This window comes from Marmota monax, unplaced genomic scaffold (genome assembly GCF_021218885.2).
Source record: "Marmota monax isolate L192 unplaced genomic scaffold, Marmota_monax_Labrador192_F-V1.1 WCK01_AAM20220418_F8-fsc00018, whole genome shotgun sequence".
In the NCBI taxonomy this organism is placed as follows: Eukaryota; Metazoa; Chordata; class Mammalia; order Rodentia; family Sciuridae; genus Marmota; species Marmota monax.
In genome coordinates, this window is record NW_026692201.1 from 316218 (window position 1) to 338029 (window position 21812).

Consider the following 21812-nt stretch of genomic DNA (forward strand, 5'->3'; position numbering starts at 1 on the left):
GAGGCACATGAACTAAGGCTATGTTTAAATAATGAATTTAGATTATTGAAGTTTAAATAATCAATTTAGATTACTGGAGTTTAAATAATCAATTTAGACTTTCTAGACAAATTGAGAACATTTACTGGTTATAGAATCACTTTCACATGATTCTCAAAACCACATAAATGAACTAATTGTAGTGGTTCAATTGAACTGACTGAAGATGATCAGTCTAAATGAGTAGCAGAATTGGGATTTAAACCCAGGACTGACTTCGAGACTCACACTTACCCTTTCTGCAACTCTGTATAAATCAAAATCAAAACAAAGTGAGGGGAAAGGTTAAAGCCAAGCACTTGATATGGTAGGAAAGGATATTTACCTTCACAATAGAATTAATATTGTCAACGAACATTTTTCGCCTGGCTGTGTATGCCTTCTGTTGTTTATGTCCCTTCCAAAAAGCCTAAGGAAAAGAGTGAGTTATGAGTTATTGATGAGTGAGTTTCCCACAGTTGACTAAAATGTAAGCACAGACACATCTCAGGAAGCACTGAGTTGGGACACCATCAGGGTCTCTCCCTTCTAAATTTAACCAGGATACCATCTCCAGGGGTTGACATTTAACTGGGGCAGAGAATACCAGCTCATGGCTGAGATTTGTCCCAAGATGGGAAAGGAATAATGGGGGTTGAAAGCTTTCCCTGCTTGAAAGCTTATTTTACCAAGGGTCTGGGGTGATGCACTAATAAAGTAGAATCACCCCCAAACACACAGGTGCTAGTGTTATATTTGGTAACAACATAAAATGCTTAAAAATAGTGACTAATAAGTATCATTACTCCAGTGATTGGTTCACCATAGCCCAGATTGAAAAGAAAGACACGCCACTAACTTATGACCCTGACTCCCTGAAAACATGAGTGCTATTAATTTAGCCATTTATTATTTTATGTATTCCTACAGAAAAGTTAATGATGCTTCAATTAAAATATCTTTTTTTTTAAAAAATTGTAGATGGACACAATATCTTTATTTTATTTATTTTTAAGTGGTACTGAGGATCGAACCCAATGCCTCACACATGTGAGGCAAGCGCTCTACCACTGAGCTACAGCCTCAGCCCCAATTAAAATATCTTTACTTGGTTATTATAATAATGAGAATTTTTATAGGAAACATTTCTGAAAATTGGATATAAACTGTTATCATTAGAATAATTAAATGTATAATTGTCATTAGTTTCTTCCAATTCATCTTGAGGACTTTTTATTAAAGTACATTTGAAACTCACCCCAACTCTCTGATCTTGTCTTCAAATTAGAAATTAAATACAACAAAAGGTATAAAAACAATAGTCGAATTATTTTTGTCAATTTCTTTTCATGTCTGCATATATCAATCTACCTTCCTCATTGTTTTAAAAAGTGTAGGTGGATGGAAATCAATAAATGTAATTCATCACTCAATAGACTCAAAGATAAAAATCATAAGATCATCTCAATAGATGCAGAGAAAGCATTTAGCAAAATACATCATCCCTTCATGTTCAAAACGCTAGAAAATCTAGGGATATCGGGAACATACCTCAAAATTGTAAAGGCTATCTATGCTAAACCCCAGGCCAACATCATTCTAAATGGAGAAAAATTGAAAGTATTCCCTCTAAAAACTGAAACAAGACAGGGATGCCCACTTTCACCACTTCTATTTAACATAGTTCTTGAAACTCTAGCCCGAGCAATCAGACAGACAAAAGATTAAAGGAATATGCATAGGAAAAGAAGAACTTTAGCCCTATTTGCTGACAATATGATTCTATACCTAGAAGACCCAAAAAGTTCCAACAGAAATCTTCTAGAACTAGTAAATGGATTCAGCAAAGTATCTGGATATAAAATCATCACCCATAAATCAAAGGTATTTCTTTATATCAGTGACAAATCCTCAGAAAAAGAAACTAGGAAAACCATCCCATTTACAATAGCTTAAAAAAAAATACTTGGGAATAAAAACTTAATGAAAGTGTGAAAGACTGCTACAATGAAAACTACAGCACGCTAAAGAAAGAAATTTAAGAAGACTTTAGAAGATGGAAAGATCTACATAGCTCTTGGATAGGCATAATTAATATTGTCAAAATGACCTTACTACCAAAAGCACTATACAGATTTAATGCAATCCCAATCAAAATCCCAATGACATTCCTCATCGAAATAGAAAAAGCAATCATGAAATTTATCTGGAAAAACAAGAAGAGTGAAGCAGGTGACATCACTATTCCAGACCTTAAACTATACTACAGAGCAATAGTAACAAAAACAGCATTGTATTGGCACCAAAATAGACCTGTAGACCAATGGTACAGAATAGAGGACAAAGAGACCAACCCACATAATTACAGTTATCTTATGTTAGACAAAGGTGCCAAAAATGTACACTGGAGAAAAGACAGCCTCTGCAATAAATGGTGCTGGGAAAACTGGAAATCCATATGCAACAAAATGAAATTTAACCCCTATCTCTCACCATGCACAAAACTTAACTCAAAGTGGATCAAGGACCTAGGAATTAAACCAGAGACCTTGTGCCTAATAGAAGAAAAAGTAGGCCCTAATCTCCATCATGTGGGATTAGGCTCAAACTTCCTTAATAAGACTCATATTGTACAAGAATTAAAACCAAGAATCAATAAATGGGATGCATTCAAACTAAAAAGCTTCTCAGCAAAAGAAATAATCAATGAGATGAATAGAGAGCCTACAGAATGGGAACAAATCTTTACCACAAGCACTTCAGAGCACTAATCTCTAGGATATATAAAGCACTAAAAATCCTTAACATCAAAAACAACAACAACAACAACAAAACCCAATCAATAAATGGGCCAAGGAACTGAACAGAAGATAATATACAACCAATCAACAGATATATGAAAAAAATGTTCAACATCTCTAGCAATTAGAGAAATGCAAATCAAAACTACTCAAGATTTCATCTCACTCCAGTCAGAATGGCAGCTATCAAGAATGTGAACAAAAATAAATGTTGGCGAGGATGTGGGGGAAATGGCACACTCATACATTGTTGGTGGGACTCCAAATTGATGCAGCCAATCTGGAAAGCAGTATGGAGATTCCTTGAAAAACTGAAAATGTAACCACCATTTGACCCAGCTATCCCACTCTTCGTTTTATACCCAAAGGGCTTAAAAACAGCACAATACACGGACACAGCCACATTAATGTTTATAGCAGCACAATTCACAATAGCTAAACTGTGGAGCCAACCTAGATGCCCTTCAGTAGATGAGTAGATAGGGAAACTTTGGTATATATACACAATAGAACATTACTCAGAGAGAATAAAATCATGGCATTTGCAAGTAAATGGATGGAGTTGGAGAATATAATGCTATGTGAAGTAAGCCAATCCCCAAAAACCAAAGGCTGGATGTTTTCTTTGATATGAGGATGCTGACTCATAATGGTGATGAGGAGGGGGATGGGAGGAGTGTAGGAAGTTTAGATAGGGAAAAGGGGAGGGAGGGGAAGGGAGGGGGCAAGGGGGCAGGAATGACTGTGGAATGAGTTAGACATCATTATCCTAAGTTCATGTATGAAAATACGAATGGTGTGAAAATACTTTGTGTACAACCAATGACTTGAAAAATTGTGCCTCATATGTGTAATATGAAATGAATTGCATTCTGCCACCATGTATAATAAATTAGAATAAATAAATAATTTAAAAAATGTATGTGGAATTTTATTATTTCAAAAATAATATAGTCTTTGTAAAGACTCAAAATGAAAAAGTCAGAATTGAATCAAAATGATTAACAGAGCGCTTATTCCGGACTTTCCCCATGATTTGCATCCCTAGAAATGACAATTATGCTTTAAAAAATTAATTAAAAATTGATTCACATAAAGCTGCAAAAAATAATATATTGAGTTCCATATACCCTTCACCCAGCTTACCCAATGGTAACATCTTACAAATATTCTTTGTGTGTGTGTTTGTGTGCTGGGAATTGAACCCAGGGCCTTGTGCATATGAGGCAAGCACTATCAACTGAGCTATATCCCCAGCCCACAAATATACTTTTTTTTTTGGGGGGGGGGGTTTGAAAACATTTTTATGATTATTTGATATGTAGATATACAGTATTTCCCCTCTTATTTACATATTGTTTCTCATTTTTTAAATTAAATTATTAATACAGCTACATACAGAACTGTATTGCACTCAAACCAAGGGATGAACACAACAGGTGAAAGGGAAGTGGGCACATTACTAACCAGGAAAGTGTTTTGCATCTGGAGGAATAGGAATCTTTCCAAGATATCCCCCCACCCCTCCCACCCCCCGCCCCCGCACCCACCACCATGTTCCAGAATTCCTTTAGGGCAGGTTTTCTGGAGACAAACTCTCTAGTTTCCTCTTCATTCCTAAATGATCTTTTTCTGGATATAGAATTCTTTGTTGATAGTTCTTCTCTTTCAGCACTTGAAAACTGTGATACCACTCACTTCCTTCTGGATGTCTGAAGTTCTTATGAAAAATCCTGTCACAGAGTTGTCTTCCTCCTAGGTAAACTGTCCTTTCTGTCTCCTGCTTTCAAGATTTTATTTTGTTTTGGTAATGGGGATTGAACCGCTGAACTACACCACCAGCCCTTTTCATTTTATTTTGAGACCAGGACTTGCTAAGTTATCCAGACTGGCCTCAAACTTGTGATACTCCTGCCTCAGACTCTCCAGTCACTGGGAACTTTTATCTTTTGTTTTTTGGAGTTTGGTTATGGTCTGTCTTGATGTAATTTTCTTTGGGTTCATCCTGTTTAGAATTTGCTCAGAGTCAGGTGTACTAGTGCATGCCTATAATCCCAGAATCTTGGGAGGTTGAGGCAGGAGGATCTCAAATTCAGTCAGTCTCAGCAACTTAGTGAGGCCCTAAGCAACTTGGTGTGAGACCCTGTCTCAAAATAAAAAAATCAAAAGGACTGGGGATGCACTTAACTCAGGGTAAGTGTACCTAGGTTCAATCCCTGGTACCAAAAAAGAAAAAAATTCTTCTATCTATCTATCTCTATCCTATTCTGAGCACTTGTGGGAAATGTTATATTGGCCATTTTATTTGTTCTGTTTTGTGGTACTGTAAATATATTTTCTGTGTAGTGCATATGTAATAATGAAGTCTTTCAAACTACCTAGACCTCAGAGGTTATTACTAAGTTTTATAGATTTTCACTGTTAATCTGGAAAATCTGGTTTGCTGAATTGGTTGCCTTACCTGATAACTGGTCACCCAGTACAGTCATATTCAAATTACCAAAATCAAATCCTAAAGCACAAATTCTCACCCAATGTTGGTCAGCCAAGGGAGTCCTAAACATTTTCCTCTTCTCCCTTTCTCCTCAAAAGTAAAATTCATCAGTTTACAGGGATAGATTCTCTGAAAATAATGTGATGATCAACTCCCCAGTGAGGTCCTCCCCTACTTCCTTCCAGCCCTCAGACTCTGCTACTACTGGCAATCTGGAGTTGATTCACATAAGCCATTTCTTTTTCTCTGCATAGATGCTTGCAGCACTCCTTGACCTTTAGTTCAATAATTCAGTAACTCCTCGGTCCAAGTTTTGGAGTCTATCACTATTGCATCCTTACCAGAAGTGGTATTCATGCTCTCTTCATTTCAAGAGGAGTGGGGAACTTTCTTCCTGTAGTTACATATTTTTTTCTCATTTCCTCCTATGCCACACCAATGATCTCAGAATTGGATCCCCAGTCTCTGTCATCCAAAGTCATCATCTCTATCACCTAATCGTATTGAGCATTAAAGAACAACATGCTGGGGAGTGTCTGCTATGTGAATTATTCCATCCAATCCTCACAATCCCACAATACAATGGGCATTATAACATCTGTATGAGAAAATGCATTTAAAATCACTCATTCTTTTGGCCAGCTTTTGGTACATATTTTCAAGCTCTACAGGTCTGTTTCAAGTATTTCAGTGTCCATTTTGTATTCTGCAGTTTTAGATTCATTTATATCCTATGATGTCATTATTTCTCAGTTTCCATGGTTGTCAGTTGTCTTTTCACTTTATTCTGTGGTCTTATCTTGTTTCATTAACTCCATGTCTTATTAACTTCCTTGAGCAGGAATTTATAAGCAGTTTCAGTATACAATTTTCTTCTGGCTTCTGGAAGAACAACCTTAGATATATACTTCATTTATATTTTTACAGGTCATACTCCTTTGTCTGTTTTTGATATAAAGTTTTTGTTCTTATTTATAAGATATTTTTCTCACTTATTTCCAAACTTACAGAATTTTATCAAGGCCTTCTATCTCCTCGAAGATAATATGGCTATTTAGAGTCTCCTTTCTTGACTTCCTTCTGTGTTGACCTGGGCACCTTCTAATTCATTTCATAAGCATTTGAGACACAGCATTGGATGGGGATTATACACATTCTCTTTACCACTCTTCAGTTCCTTTGTAGAAAACTGAGGATGGCACAGGGTGATGGAGCCTTGGTATGGCTGGTCTGTGCTATAAACTTTCTTTCCAAATTTGTGGAGACTAATTGTCTGGGGCCAATTCAGCAAGCTAGAAAGATTGAGCTGTTTTACGCAAAGGAAGTCCTCAGATATTAGAACATTTCTCTAGTTCAGGATGAAAAGCCACTTTGGTGAGAAATGAAATAAGCACGATACCCTTTGGTTCATGGTCTTATGGTTTTGTGGGTTGGATTACAGGACAGCACATTTACTTCTGGTTCTCATCTGTGAAACTAATTTACCTTTGGACCTTGTTAAGAAACTGCCAGAAAAATGTAAAGAAGGCATGGTGGGGTGAATTCAGAGTTGGATGGCTTCTTCTTCAATCCTGCTCCTCTGCTGAGGTGGAGGAACATGACTCCAAATGACTGTTTCTTTCCTTCCCCAGCCTGCTCATGACTTCAGCCCTGGGTTTGAATACTAGGGGGATTCTATACTGATGGGCTTTTCATTATGTCTCCCAATTGTGACACTGGCCCACATCTCAAAATTGGAGAGCATGGATTGGTCCAAATTGTATCATATCAGCTCATACTCTGAATTTTGTAGAAATCTTAGCATCAATATAGCATCATTGCAAATTTTTTATTTTTATATTTTTATTTATATTTTTATTTTTTAGGATTATGTTCATATCCTGTGTGTTTTGACTAACCATTTATGAAAATAAGGAATAACTAGAAAACTCATTGGCTCACCTAGAAAAATCCCTTGAATGTCAGGTTTTAGCAGAAATTTCTTTGAAAAATTCATTTCTGCCTTGATAACATCTTGGGCAAATTCAAACACTTGAGTATTTATCATATACAAGACACAAGAAGACAAATATTCTTAAAACTTTTTTTCTTCCCGGAATGACATTACACTTAAGCGGGGAAAGTAGATGAGCTCAATGATAAGCCACACAAGAGAAGCTCTACAATGGAAAACTTTCAATTTAGGAAATTTCATAGTTAATTGGCCAAAGCAAAAACCCATCAAACTCAGTCAATAACAGTATCACACTAGACTCATGAAAAAAGGACAAACACACAGTCTTTTGGAAGGCATTGTGATGGTTGGTAGAGGGCACCAGGGAAACACAGTCTGGCAAATACCTCTCTTCCCAACCAGAAAGTTCCACAAGTCATGCAGGTTTATATGTATCACTTACAACAACATCAACAACAATGAACTGGGGAATGAGGATTTGTCCTGCAAGCCTAAGTGAAGAGTGACAGATTATACAAGGGAGAAGAGATTCTCTCGGGGATGCTAACTCAGTTCTTCTGTTCTTTCAGGCTAGAAGAAGCTTGATGACATTCAATATCCATCTACCACGAAAACCCAAAGTTGGGTAAAAGGTGGCATATACAAAGCCAGCATTTTAGAAAAGCGTGTTTTCAACTTTGATCTGAGGCGTCCCTTTGGCTCCAACCTGGTTGGTGGCAGGTGGATCTGGGCAAGTCTACAGTGCCCCAAAATACTCTCCATAAAGCCACAAGTTAAAAGTCAATCATCAAAATATTTCCCCTTTGAAAGTCTAACTAAAGTAGATGAGGGGGTCATTGATTAGCTAAAGATCTGCAGTCCGAGTTGTTTATTAGAAGGCTCATAGTAGACTCTCCTGTTTTCAAAGAAATCATTTTCAGGGGAAAGGACAGTTTATTGTTAACCAGTGGTAGGTGAGTCACATACCTGTATTTTGATCACATTTGCTTCTTGTTCATACAAAAAAGATTTCCTAGCTTCAAACTCTTCCCTAAGGAGGGATCCTGAACTTCCTTTAAGGTGAAGAAACAAATCTTCTGAAGTAGACCACATCTTCTCACGGATGTAATTTACAGTGATTTCCTCAATGATGTCCTGGCAAGAGATATTTCTTATGGTTACACTTCACACATCAGGTGAAAGGACATACAGAATAGCCTGTGGAAATGGTATCTTTTAGAAAATGATCTAGATTGTTCTTTTTGGCTTGGTCTAAAAACAGATTTAACCAGAGCCAAGGGATGAAGTGGCTTAGCTTCTTTCTAGAGTCATAATTTTGGAATCCTCTGAGATTGGTGCTGAGGTAGCATGAGATGGTGGTTGGATGACCTTGGGCTTTGGAGACAGAGATGTACAGATGATGCTAACAAGAACCACGTGTGAAGCACGAGCTCCACAGAACATAAAAGGGACAAGGATGACGACCATAAGAACATGCATCGCCTCATCTCTTCCTCTGGCTGCTGAGGAAAAGAGCTCCATGCCCACAAAGTCCTCAGGCTTCCCTTTCTCCTTTCTTGCCAGGATAGAGCAGGGAAAGCCCTGCAGTGAGTTGGGGAAACTCAAAGTGATGCTCAGGGACAAATAAAATACTTGGAGCAGAAAGAAAAGGGGTGGAAGAGGAAAGATAAGCACTTGTAACATGGCCAAACAGAGGAAATCTAAAGGAATGAGGAAAAAAGGAAGAAGGGGGATTATGACAAGTTTATATTGCCTATGAATTGGGTTTACTTTTTTGTTCATTGAGAAATTCAAGCCAAGACTGGATTCACTTCTACGACTGAAGACTTATCCAGTGCATTTGGAACCAATAGTTGGTTAATTTAAATAGCTAAAAGTGAAATCATTCAAAAATATGTATACACACACACACACACACACACACAATTCATTGAATAAAATCAGTGACTTCGGGTTATTCAGAAAAAAATTCATTAAAAAACAACAACAACAATCCCACAGGGTGAGCCCCTCCACCTAATAGACTGATGATGCACAATGTAACAAAAAGTTATACTGGAAGCATCTTTGGATGCCACATGTGCAATTTTTTTTTTCTTTTTTGTACTGGGGACTGAACTCAGGGACACTCAACCACTGAGCCACATCCCCAGCCCAATTTTATATCTTTATTAGAGACAGGGTCTGAGTTGCTTAGCACCTCACTGTTGCTGAGGCTGGCTTTGAATTTGAGATCCTCCTGTCTTAGCCTTCTGAGCCGCTGGGATTATAGGCATGTGCCACTATGTTCGGCCTCACATGAGCAATTTTTGATTCTGAATTTTAACTCTTCAATGCTGCTTTCTTCACAGTCTGGTACATCTTTTCAATCATGGCATAAATATTTTTTAGTATTTTCCATAATCTGATTTTTTTTTTCAAAAAATTAGCACTAACAATCCATTGCTTCAATAAAAACTTAAGAACTTTGAAAATCTGGAATTAGCTTAAAAACTGTTCTTCAGTCTCTTCTTATCATTTAAAATTTTTGTCATTTATTGTTGTTTGACAAAGGCCACAGTTTTCCTTTTTTTAGCACATATGGCTACATTGTGGTATCTGATGTTATTGACTTCTAATGATACAATGAGATCTATATTTGTGTATTCTATTTTTTTCTTCTTGAAGATTGAACATGATTAGTATCAGTATTTTCTCTTTAAACATATTACAACGCCTGGATCCATCAGTAATTTCCATACTTTTGGGGTCCAACTTTAAGTCTTAAGTTCAAAGCAATCTTGGTGAACATTCCTTCAAGAGAATTTCCCCAGGGAACCATTACTCACTTTATATAGGACCTATGTTTCTATGTTAGAAAAACATCTAGTTCTTGATTTGCATCTTGTGTTATTAATTCCACAGGAATGGATACATATGACCCTCAGAGATGCTGATGGTTGTGTCAAAAAACACCAACAATGGAACAATGGAAAAGACTGTAGATTAGAAATTAGGAGCATGGGGCATAAACAGTTTATTGATGGATTCTGTGTAAAGTGCACAACTAGTAGATGTTGCTTTATCCACTCTGCACCTCCATTTCCTCACTCAGAGAAATGGAAGATGATATTTATTCTGTCTCCTCTTGGAGAATGATTTGGGGATCAAACTGATGTGAACATATGCTGGAAAGTGAAACTCCATGTTAACCAAGGGCATTTGGCTATGTTTGTGGTTTCAGAGATCTTATTTGTAGAGCTACATATCTTGGGGGTATTTGTAGGCATACCAGTTAAGATTACTTTTGGCCAAAACTTATTACACAAATCTTTTCATAAATATTGAGTCCAAATTCACAGCCCTCCAATTTAATGCCTCTGGTTTCTTCATGGTCTCCCAACACCAATCTCCCTCAAAACAAAGGGCTTCCCAAAGGTGGCTTTTCTGGTATGATCCACCCTATAATCTGCTTTCAGATTAAGTTCCTTTTCATTTTAGGAAACTTTTATGAGGCATCTAGTGTTATTTCCATGTTATAAAAAATATTCAGATCTAATAAAGCTATGGTCACAAAGAAATCAATCTGTTGCTAAGCTGCTCCTTTCATTCCTTTACAAAGAAGAAAGAACTAAAAAAAAAAAAAAGAATGAAATTACATGACCTAGAACTGAGACCAGAAAGAGCTCATTTGCCCTACTTTTTCTTACAGTTTTGCTCATAAGTTGTTTATCATCTTTCTTTGTAAATACTCAGCCCTGAGTTCTTGCACTAAAAACTGCTGCATCATGTGGAACACAATGTACAAGTCAGATGGAGAGAAATTCACAGGTCCCCTGAGACTTAGGCCAGTATTGTATATAATGAGAAATGGCCTTTGACCAAGTGATCCTAACAGACTCTTCTAAGTGGGTTTCTTTTTTCTGTATTTTAACACACCACAGGTCCTAATAGTCAATAAAGATATTATATATGTCAATTAATGCATTATTTCTTTGTTCCTAACAAGAAGCTTAGATAGGTACTATTTATATATGTCTTTGATTAAAATGGGATGGGAAGGAATGGATAAATGCTTTTGGTAAGTAAAATCTGCAGACAAAAACTTTCAAATATGGGCCAATGAGTCATTAAAAGGGGGATTTAAAAATTATATTTTATTTTATTTAACTAGAGCTTTCTGATTATACATAGTAGTTGGGTTCATACTGACAAACTCATACCTGCATGGAAATTGATTTCAGTCCATGATCCCCCTCTTTCCCTCCCACCCTCTCCCCATTCTTCTTCCTCTACTATACTATACTTCCTTTTGCTCATCTATTAATTTGTATTTTGTTGGGTTTTTTTTTATGTAATATTATCCATCTGTCCCCTTAAAAGGGGATCTTCAGAGGTTAATTTAAATTCTGACTCACTGTGATATGTTTAACCTTTGGTTAGTATAACAAATGGGGAAATGGCTAATTTTTATCTCAGTTAATTAAATGTATAAAATACACTTTGTTGGGTTATTTCCATTTACATTTGGGTATGAGCACATCAAAAGCTTCAGAAATTACATTAAATATTGAAAATATATTAAAATGAAGCAAACATTTAAAGTTTACTCATTCTGTCCTTTCCTAAAGCCAGCCTGGAGATGGCTGGGATCATCTGTGGCAAAGACGCCTTCTCCAGCACTGTGGAGAAAAAGTTACATTTTGGTGGGAAAGATATCATGTTATATTGTAGGCTATGGTGGTGGTGGTGGGGTAGGGTGGGGTGTGGGAGGATAAGACATTTTGAATACTGACAAGCTGGAAATTATAACTAGTTGAACTATGTCAAGGAAGACTGATTTTTCTAGAATAATCTACCACACCAAATAAACTGCAAAAGCTTTCTTGCCCATTCTTTTTGGTTTTGTTAATGCCACTGAGGAATTAAAAAACAAAATTGCTAGAGTAACAAATGCAGCCACATTCAATGCATTACCTGAAGATTTTATTCCATGCCAAGCCTTCAAATAAACCAATTAGTTCCTTCCATCATTTTCACAAAACAAAAATAGAAAAGCTATCACACTTATCTTTATACCAAATAGGTTGCCATCAAAAAGCAGTCTCCTACCTCAATTTCTTTTCCCATGATCCATGACTGTTTCAGCACACATGATTCAGGTGGCCCCCAAGAACTCTCTTGAGAATCAATGTTGTAATAGTAATCATATTTATCCTGCAGATTGAGTTTGAACCATGAGCCATCACTAGAAGCTAAAGAAAAAATGTTTGTTAAATTCTACAAAGGAACATTAGTGTATTTCATTACTACGTTAAACATGTAAACTACATGTTTACTACACCTTGAACATTAGTGTAGTTTCTTCAATATAAAATATTGTCAATGAGAAGGAAAAGCAAACAAAGAATCTGTGCCCCAGGTAGATGTGAACAATATTACAAGTAGACAGAGGAGATCAATGAGCAAGATCTTCTTAGCTCAGTCTTCCAACAATTTCTCCTAAAAGAATGGACCCACGTTTGGGTTGGGGGACAGTGATCTGCTTTGGACCCAAGCAGAAGTGAGCTGTCTTTGGAGACAAATTTATCCAAAGTATGAAGGCAAATACACACCACAAAGCTCAACTAAAGTGAGGAAAAAGAAAGATCCTAATTCCTCTGAGTCATATTGCTCTACAAACACACAAAATGAGAAAAAAAAAATGCCAAAAGCACTTCATTTGGGTTAGGGGCATACTAGAAAAATCTATGGTGGTCATGGCTTAAATTGGTCAAGAAGAATGATGCTTCCAAATGAATCTATGGGCTACACTTCATATTTAGAAATCTTTATTTTAGACCAGAGAACTAAAAATAACAACAACAAAAGCTTAAATGTTCTTTGACTGAGCTTAGTCTAAGTCAACTGTTAACAAGTGAGCTTTAGACTCACTATCTTTATAAGTAAATCAAGTCCAAGTGACTATCTCCATAACTATTAAAATGCATTCAAATGACTAAGCAGACGTAACTTTAAGTCATGTTAATATGTGCCTTTTTGGGGGGTTGTTGTTGTTGTTTTAAAAATGCCTTTGTCAGTGCCTAGGAAGAAAGATGTACCTCTTCAAATGTGCAATCAGATAGCTGTTCAACTGTTGGTGGCCTTTTTTATCTGACTTTTTTTTTTTTTTTAACTAAGCATACTGTTTTCAAAGTTCATCCATGTTGTAGCAGGTATCGGTTCTTCAGTCCTTTTTTGGCTGATAATATTCTATTGTCTGGCTGTGTCTTATATTGTTTCTCCATTACTACTTAATATCCTCCACTGAAATGTTGTGCAATTATGTACCATCTTTCTCACAAAGGATTAAATGATAGAATTGATTAATATAAAAATCTGAACAACAACCAAATACAAAATATAAGGCAAAAAAATCTGAAGTACTATATGTTCTCCATTCAAAAAAAATAAATCTCAAATACGATGTTCTCAATTCTATGATGCCATCACCCATGTATTGCTAAACTTAATCATAGCTTCTCCCACCAAAAAAAAAAAAAAAAAATCTAAGAATGTTGATTTGAAAGCAATACTTGTCTTAAAATTAATAAAATACAATACCACAGAAACTATAACATTTTAAATGACACTTAATTTGTGCTAAGTAATGAAAAAGCTTACCATATTCAGATTTGCTCTCTTTTGCTTTCATAAGGGCATCATAGTATCTGTCAGCACATTCGGGGATTATGTCATGTGCGTAAGCAGAAGACTTCAATACAGACAAAATATCATTTGATTTTTCCCCCTCCAAACACTGATTGACATCAACGATCAGTGTCACCCCTGGGTAATGAAAATAAATGTTTCTGTTAATGGTTATCTTCTACTAACTCCAAAAGCACACAAATATATAACTGAATATTTTAGGAATGGGTTGGTATTTTTTACTCTTTAAGAGGATATAGCATGCATGCTCCAGTCAGTGGGCCAAGTCACCTACCAGTTTAAGTTGTAAGAAAAACAAGATTCTTACAGGTGTATTGTATATTAAATACCATGTTATTTCCTGGTTAGTCTGATGTGGTATCAAGATACTAGATTTTGCTCACTGCAGTAAATGAAAAGCTGGGTAAAGCACACCAAAAATAGATATTGAGCCCTGATCTACGTCATTAATCAGGGTTTCAAAAACTAGCTTTATAAAGACATTTATTTTAGAATAAGCAAAAAGCAATTTAAGCTATAGAAATCCTATTATTCTCCTATATCTCGCTAATATATTTGGCAAGGTTGTTATAAGAAACTGAAACAAATGTTGTAGAAAGGCACAGTTAGTGACCATGTTCAATGGAGCCCAGAAATTTAATTCTAGAACAGATTTAGACCTAGCAAGCAGTGTTTTATCTCATCTTTATTTTCTGTCTCTCCCTATAAATAAAACTACATTAAACTCTTGGTTGCCTAAAGAAAGTTAATTTAATTAATTCTTTATTATCCACTTCGGTTCTAGGTAAGAATGTTCTGGTCCAACCTGTGGAACTACTCTTTTTCACAACCTGTAAATAAATTCTGAGTTAGTAATGTAGAACAACAACAACAACAGAAAGGGAGAAACAGGTTAAAATTTCTTCCCAGATTAAAAAACAAAACAAAACAAAATATAACTTGATGAAAAAAAGCTGAGAGATGGATATTTTTTCTTTTTTTACACACATGCCAAACTCTAACAAGTATTAAATAACATTGTCATCAAATTAGTTTCCCATGTGTAGAGCACTATGAAGGTTGAAAGGGCAAGAAAAAAGAGCCAACTTTTGACCATTAGGAGTCAAAGTGATGCATATTTGGAAAAGCTCACAAATACTTAAGGAGGGCTTCTCCACTGGCTGCTGAACAACACAAAGCACACAAAAGTGTGCTTTTGTGCTTATGGAGGTTGGCAGTGACTGAGTGAACCATCCCCCGTTCCTCTCTTGCAGGAAAGCTTGGTAAGCTGGAGAAAAACTGACATGTAAGAAGTCTGTGGTCAGAGAAAAGCAGAAGGAACAAGTAGTTGACAAAGAATTCTCATGTGAATTACACAAGATAGCTTCATCCAGCTAACCCAGTAAGATGTAATGTTCCTTAAAAGACAATACTAAGAAAGCACAAAGTTCCTGTATACAGTAATGTTCTTTATCATCAAATATTGATGTTCAAGGAACTAGTCCACAGGTCCACCTCCTGTACCAACATCATCTTAATAGTATCGTTTCTCATGAAAATCTAAAACATGTCTTGGGAAAAAACACTAACAGAGTAGTTGCATCTTGCTAATCATTGTATTCACAGTCTGTGTTACATGGTAGGTGTTTAATGTTTGCTGAGAGCTTCTAGAAGAGTGTTTTATGTCATTAAAAATTTTCCATGAAACAGTGAGCAATACTCTCAAGGATGTGCAGTTTGGGGGCCTATCTGCTTCTGCACTAATGATCTCAAACTCATATGGTTCAGTTTTTCCCTCTTCCTTCACGGTTAGCTTTTGCTTCCTCCTGATATCTGCATGCCTGCCTATGGCAGCCCACACACTTTATCATCTTGTAATCTGTGGCTTTTGCTGTGCTCTGACTCAGGAAGAGAGACAAACATCCATAAGAGCTTTATACCTATAAAAAGAATGAATGGGCCCAACATGACTGCCTAGGGTCCCCCATGAGGAAAGTAGAGCCAATGCACAGGCTGTGAAACGTCTATTTTGATGGCCTTTTTTTTTTTTCTTATTCTGGGGGTTGTGGTTAAGTCCCAGACAGTTGAGGATGTTAGATAAATGACCTCCAGAAAATCAGATATGTTTCTTCTGGGGAATGAATTAAGAGACCTACCATAAATCTCCTAAGAGATCCAGACAGCATTTGTTTCATATCTTAAGACATATGCCAGCAGGCTATCTTTGGAGTTTATTCCCAAAGAGGAGATATAACCCCCAATAGGGCATATACTTGTTTTGGGGAAAAGAGGTAGGGGAAAAAAATAACTTTTTATGTATAAAGCACAGATCCTATGTACAGTACCTAAACAGATACACAATATATCTGTGGTACTAAAATTTCATGATGAGAGATTATGGAAAAATATTTTTAAAGATTCCTTAGAGTACAAATACGAAAAAAAAAAGTTGAGAAACATTGCTCTAAGGAGTCGATATTGAGGCAAAATTTAAACAAGCAAGAAACTGCAGTTTCTTGAAAATGAACATGGAGCCCAAATGAAGGAGACTTGAGTTACCTTGCCCTTTCAAATCTTGCCTGTGGAAATATATGGGCCAGCACATTTTCTTTTATCAAATTATCTGAGATGCTTACAACATGTGGCCAGAGTCTGTTTCAAGCCTTCATGGAAAGGATGTAGAAAACTTTTAAAAGTATGATTAAATTTCTGCTGAAAACCCAAAAAATTCTCATTTCAATGTCTGAATAAGATGGTTAACTTTAAAAAATATTTTCGTGTTGTTGTATAATGTAGGAGAGAGTGCAGCCACCCTTGCAAGGGACGGGGCAGAAGGATAAGATAGGCCAAGTAAGGAGTACAAAATCATAAATACTTAAGAAAACCTCTCATTGTTATTGCCTATAGGTCCATGAGTCTCAGTGTGAAAAAAGAACCAACATTTGCAGGCCAAACTAAGAACAATGAATAAAAGGAATACAATGACCTCTACCTTGATAGTGAAGAAAAAAGTCATAATCATTTTAGACTATTTGAGTGTCTGCATTATTCAGTCTATTATAAAAACTCAAGAAATTCTGATAAGTAACAACAACTATATAAACCAGGCATGATGGCACAAGCGGGTAACGGCACAAGCCCAGTGACTCAAGAGACTGAGGCAAGAGGATCATAAGTTCAAAGCCAGCCTGGGCAACTTTGGGAGAACCTGTTTCAGGAAAAGAAAGAAAGAAAGAAAGAAAGAAAAGAAGAAGGACTGGGGATATATTTCAGTAGTAAAGCATCCCTGGGCTCAATCCTCAGTACCACCAAAAATGAAAAAGAAGCTTCTATATTACAATCTAGTAGCTATCTTCAAACTATGGCTGCCTTTGGTTTTATATGTAAATTTAAATATCCTATGTTCCCATCTGAACTGTAATCTTTTTGTATGTAAATTTAGATTTCTGATGTGAACATCTCAAATGTGTGTGTGTGTGTGTGTGTGTATTTTTCCCCTTGAGTAGTAGAGTACTGGAAAGTAACGACTTCAAAGTTTCTAAGTGTAAAAAGTTCAGATTAGAGAAATACATGTATTTTTTTTTCCAAGCTAAGGAAATAGAAACCAGATGTTCCTCACAGAAGCTTCCAAAGTTTGAAAGTCCATCTGTGAAGTAACAGTAAGCAGTTTCAACAGCATGCTAACTTGCTACAATAGAATCTAATTATGCCAAGTATGGGCAGGTTAATGAAATATACTTTTAGGACTCTTGTTTTAATTTATGTAGAGATTTATATATGGAGATTGTTAGTAATATCAATTTAGATGCTATTTCAGATTGTCAGGTGAATTTTCTTACTATTCCCCCATGAAAATTGATGGGTTGAGGTTTGAAATAAAAATGATGGGATTGAGGTTTGAAATAAAATAAAGACTTTAATCATTAGAACAAATGCAGGGATTCTGCTAGTTGCTGAGTGTGTCCATCCCAATTAGGCACCTCAAAACTGAGGAAGTTCCACAGGACGGGTTTGGGGACCCACTGGGATCCATTGTGAGATAGGTGTGAACTAAATAAAACTCTAGTGATAACCTGACTTCCAAAAGCTCCTACTCTGAGTGGTAGACTAGAGTGACACTGTGGGTCTCCTGCAGTTAGTGTTGGTTCAGAGTCAGTATCTAATAGTCCTTGCAGAGTCTGATTATACTCTTCCCCCTACTTCAGCTTGGTACAAACAAGACCTGTTTGGTGAAGGATGATAGAAAGATTAAAAGTATAATTTTGGGGCAGTGTGGTGTCATACTTCTTCAAGGGGACTTACTCTTCCCCCTACTTCAGCTTGGTACAAACAAGACCTGTTTGGTGAAGGATGATAAAAAGATTAAAAGTATAATTTTGGGGCAGTGTGGTGTCATACTTCTTCAAGGGGACTTGGTCTCCTCCTTCATTCAAAGGGTTTTGAGTTTGCGAACTAGGTCCAGTCTGGGAATTGAGGGGCTTTGACTCTCTTTATATTTCAAGTTAGACTTTTCTTCCCTGACTTGGAACTCTTCTATTTTGTTATGCTTTGGTTATAAGGTGTCCCCTAAAAGCTCCTGGGTTAATGCAGAAATGTTCAGAGGTGAAATGATGGGATTGTGAGAACTCTAACCTAATTAGTCTATTCTAGTTTGAATAGAATAACTGGAAGTTAACGGTAGGCTGGAGGAGGTGGATCATGGGATCATGCCTAGGAAGGGTTCATCTTCCCCGCAGCCCCTTTCCCTTGCTCTCTTTGCTTCCTGGACACCATAAATGGAGTAGAACTCTTCCACCATGTCCTCCCGCCATGATATTCTGCCTCACTTTGAATCCAAAGCAATGGAGTCAGCTTACCATGGACTACCCTTATGACACTTGAGCCAGAATAAACTTTTCCTCCTCTCAGTTGTTTTTGTCAGATATTTTGGCCATAGCAACTAGAAGCTGACTAACACATACTTGTACAGACTAAGAATTTAGTAAACTACCAGTCAATTTCTATTCTAGGAATACCATGATCAGTGGCACAACTCTATAGTTCTCCAAAACTATTCCAATTAACTGCTCTGACTCTGGGGTCATGACAGTAACCACACCCATTTATGTTTAGTGATTGAGGGCCTGGCTCCTGTCAGCCTGCCTTAAAAGATATACCTGTACACCCTCTTACCTCACTCCCTATTAGTTTGTTTCTCTGAAAAACCTAGCAGTGGAGGGCATAGAAGAGAACACTCATTTATGGAGCAGGTATGGGCTAGTTTTCTAGGGATTAAGAAAAAAAAAAAAAAGGATTTGATTCAGTTACAAAATTCAAGAGCATACAAAGTATTTTTTTTTTAATTTCCTGGATTTTATTCAGCAACATCATCAAATTTTGATAACTGTTGAATGAGAATTCGTGGAAATTATAATAAGATGACTCTGAAAAGCAGTTACTCACTGAAAATATGCAATCAAAATCGTATTTTTATATAAGTACACATCTAAGAACTGAAACTTGGTAAGAGAGCCCAAATTATCCCAGGAATGAAAAGCTATATGACTTCAGGCATAGCTCCAAAAACAAGCAAAAGACTGCAGGTGCTTACATTGCTTTGCTTTGTCCTCATCCACGTTGGCCTCGTCGATGGCTTGCTGTATCTCATCCAGCCAAAGAACTTTGGAAGCACTCTCAAGATCCTAGGAAAAGTATCAGAGGTGGTTATGGGATGGAATCAAGAACTGCTTTTCAGAGTCCTCTTATTATAACTTCCACGAATTCTCATTCAACAGTTATCAAGTCCTGCCATATAAAGCACATGCTATTAATGAGCAGAGTCCAAATCTGACCACTTCTCCCTTCCTTGCTCCTTCCCTTGAGTCCGGCCCACCCTTGTCTCTCAAGTGGACAGCTACACTGGTTCCTTTATTTGCTTTTGCTGCTTCCAAGTTTGCTCTGTCCCGTGGTGATTCTCGACATAGAGCCACAGGATATCTTCAAAACAGATGTCTCATCATCCCACTCATCAGCTAACCTCTCCCAACCTTCCCCTGCAGTTGGAAGGAAACAGAGCACAAAGCCTCTTCTCACGGGCTTTGGGGATTCAGGGATCTGCCTACTCCTCTAGCTTCACCTCACACCCTTCTGCTTACCTGTTCTAGAACTTCACACCAGCTTCCTTCAGACTACAGCACTCCACCCTTTCTGTGTGGCTGCTCTTTCCCCCTCATCACTCAGGCCTCAATTCAAATGCTTCCTTATCCAAAAAGTCTTCCCTGGCTACCTAGTCAAATACTCTCTCCCCTAAGCATTCAAAACCATCAGTTACAAACTATGTGCCAAGGGATATTTTAAATTTAAGGGAAACACAGTGATATTCAGCATTTATCAGAGAGAGAGACAAAAATAAAAATTTAAACACTGTGATTGTTCTCAAGGACCTGGCAGTCTAGTGGAAGAGATAGATGTGTCAAGAAATAATTATAATACATATTTTAAAGTAATTATGATTGGGGCAATCTTAGCTGTAGACACATGATCAAGGAGGAGTTCAATAGTAGGGGTCTTAAGTTGCAACAGAAGAAAAGAGTAGTTAAGGCTAGCATTTGAAAGCAAGTGATAGCAGCAATGAAAAAGTACTGAATGATTTTCACTATTTTCCTTTGGGTTGGTCTTGATGAGACTGCTACAAATGTGGTGCTGGGATCTATATTAAATGGGATTCCTGGATAGATTTATAAAAACTTGTCCAAGGTGGCAAGAAATTTTTATCCAAGGAAATGAAATATTTTCAGGAAAGATATGACATTCCACTTAAAAAATGGGAACATTTAAATATGTGTAGGGATTAAGTGCTGTGTTCTAAATTCTGAATCAAGGCTATGACAAATGGAAACAAGTGACTTGGTACTGCAACCATACAGAACCAATTCCATCACTTAGGACTCAAGAAGGATGAGGAGGGGGAGGAAGAAGAAGTAACATCTACCAGCTTTTCTGGTAGGCTTCTAGCTTGCATGTGCCAAGGGCTCTGAAAATGAGTTAAAATATGGGCCATTTCTTTTTGTATCATTGTCGTTAATAGAGTTCTGGGGAAGGTGTGGTATATGCTTCCTCGATCATCTCTAGTTATGGCTGTCACATGGGAGCCACCAGTTGTTAGTACTTTTCATCTCTTTCTAAATGAAACTTTGGATGGGTTATAGTCAATCAGGAAGCAAGGTGAGGAGAAGCCTGGAGGAGGAGGAGGAGGAGGAGACAACAGAAACTGGACTACCTGTTCTCTATTTCTAAGTCCAAAGAGACCCAACACTCCCCAGGAACAGCCTATAAACTTGAGTTCCATACAAGTTCATTTATGTCCATCTCAGGGTTTTCTTGAAGGATATTATGTTCATTTATAACTGATTACTGCAGAAGATGCACCACACTGACTTCTGCCAGAAGAGAACGTAGTCACAATCCTATAATCCTACTTCAAAGATTAAAATATTATAAATTAATCTAAAGCAAGACTTTGCAAAGCCAAATCAAAATCAACAGTTTAAAGTGTGATGTGCTGAATTAAGTTAAACACAAATTCAAGGTAAAAGTGAAATCCTGGGCTGGAGGTATAGCTCAGTGATAGAACACTTGTTTAGCATATGTGAGACCCTGGGTTCCATCCCCCAAGCACTGCCCAAACCAACAACTACAACAGTAAAATGTAGGGTCTCCTTTCAATTACTCACTAGAAGACTGAAAAGACTATGGGATGGCTAGGTTACCACTTCAGCTGAACAGCCAGGTTCAACATGTGAGTTACAAATGAATTAAATGACCAGAAACCAGAGCATGTGCAAATCAAGCCACAAACTCCTGAATTTAGATGACTTCTAGAAACGTTTTAAACAAC

General features: G+C 37.0%; 1 protein-coding gene across 1 annotated transcript in view; it reads right to left on the reverse strand.

Moving 5' to 3' along the window:
• The window catches only part of Iqgap2 (IQ motif containing GTPase activating protein 2), a 297019-nt gene that overhangs the window by 62314 nt on the left and 212893 nt on the right, over positions 1-21812 (reverse strand). Inside the window, exons 14-18 of the mRNA XM_046426823.2 lie at positions 19527-19617; positions 13910-14074; positions 12359-12501; positions 8234-8401; positions 365-448 (exon numbers count right to left, since the gene is read on the reverse strand). Coding sequence (XP_046282779.1) covers positions 365-448; positions 8234-8401; positions 12359-12501; positions 13910-14074; positions 19527-19617 — 651 coding nt within the window. The remainder of the gene's footprint in view (positions 1-364; positions 449-8233; positions 8402-12358; positions 12502-13909; positions 14075-19526; positions 19618-21812) is intronic.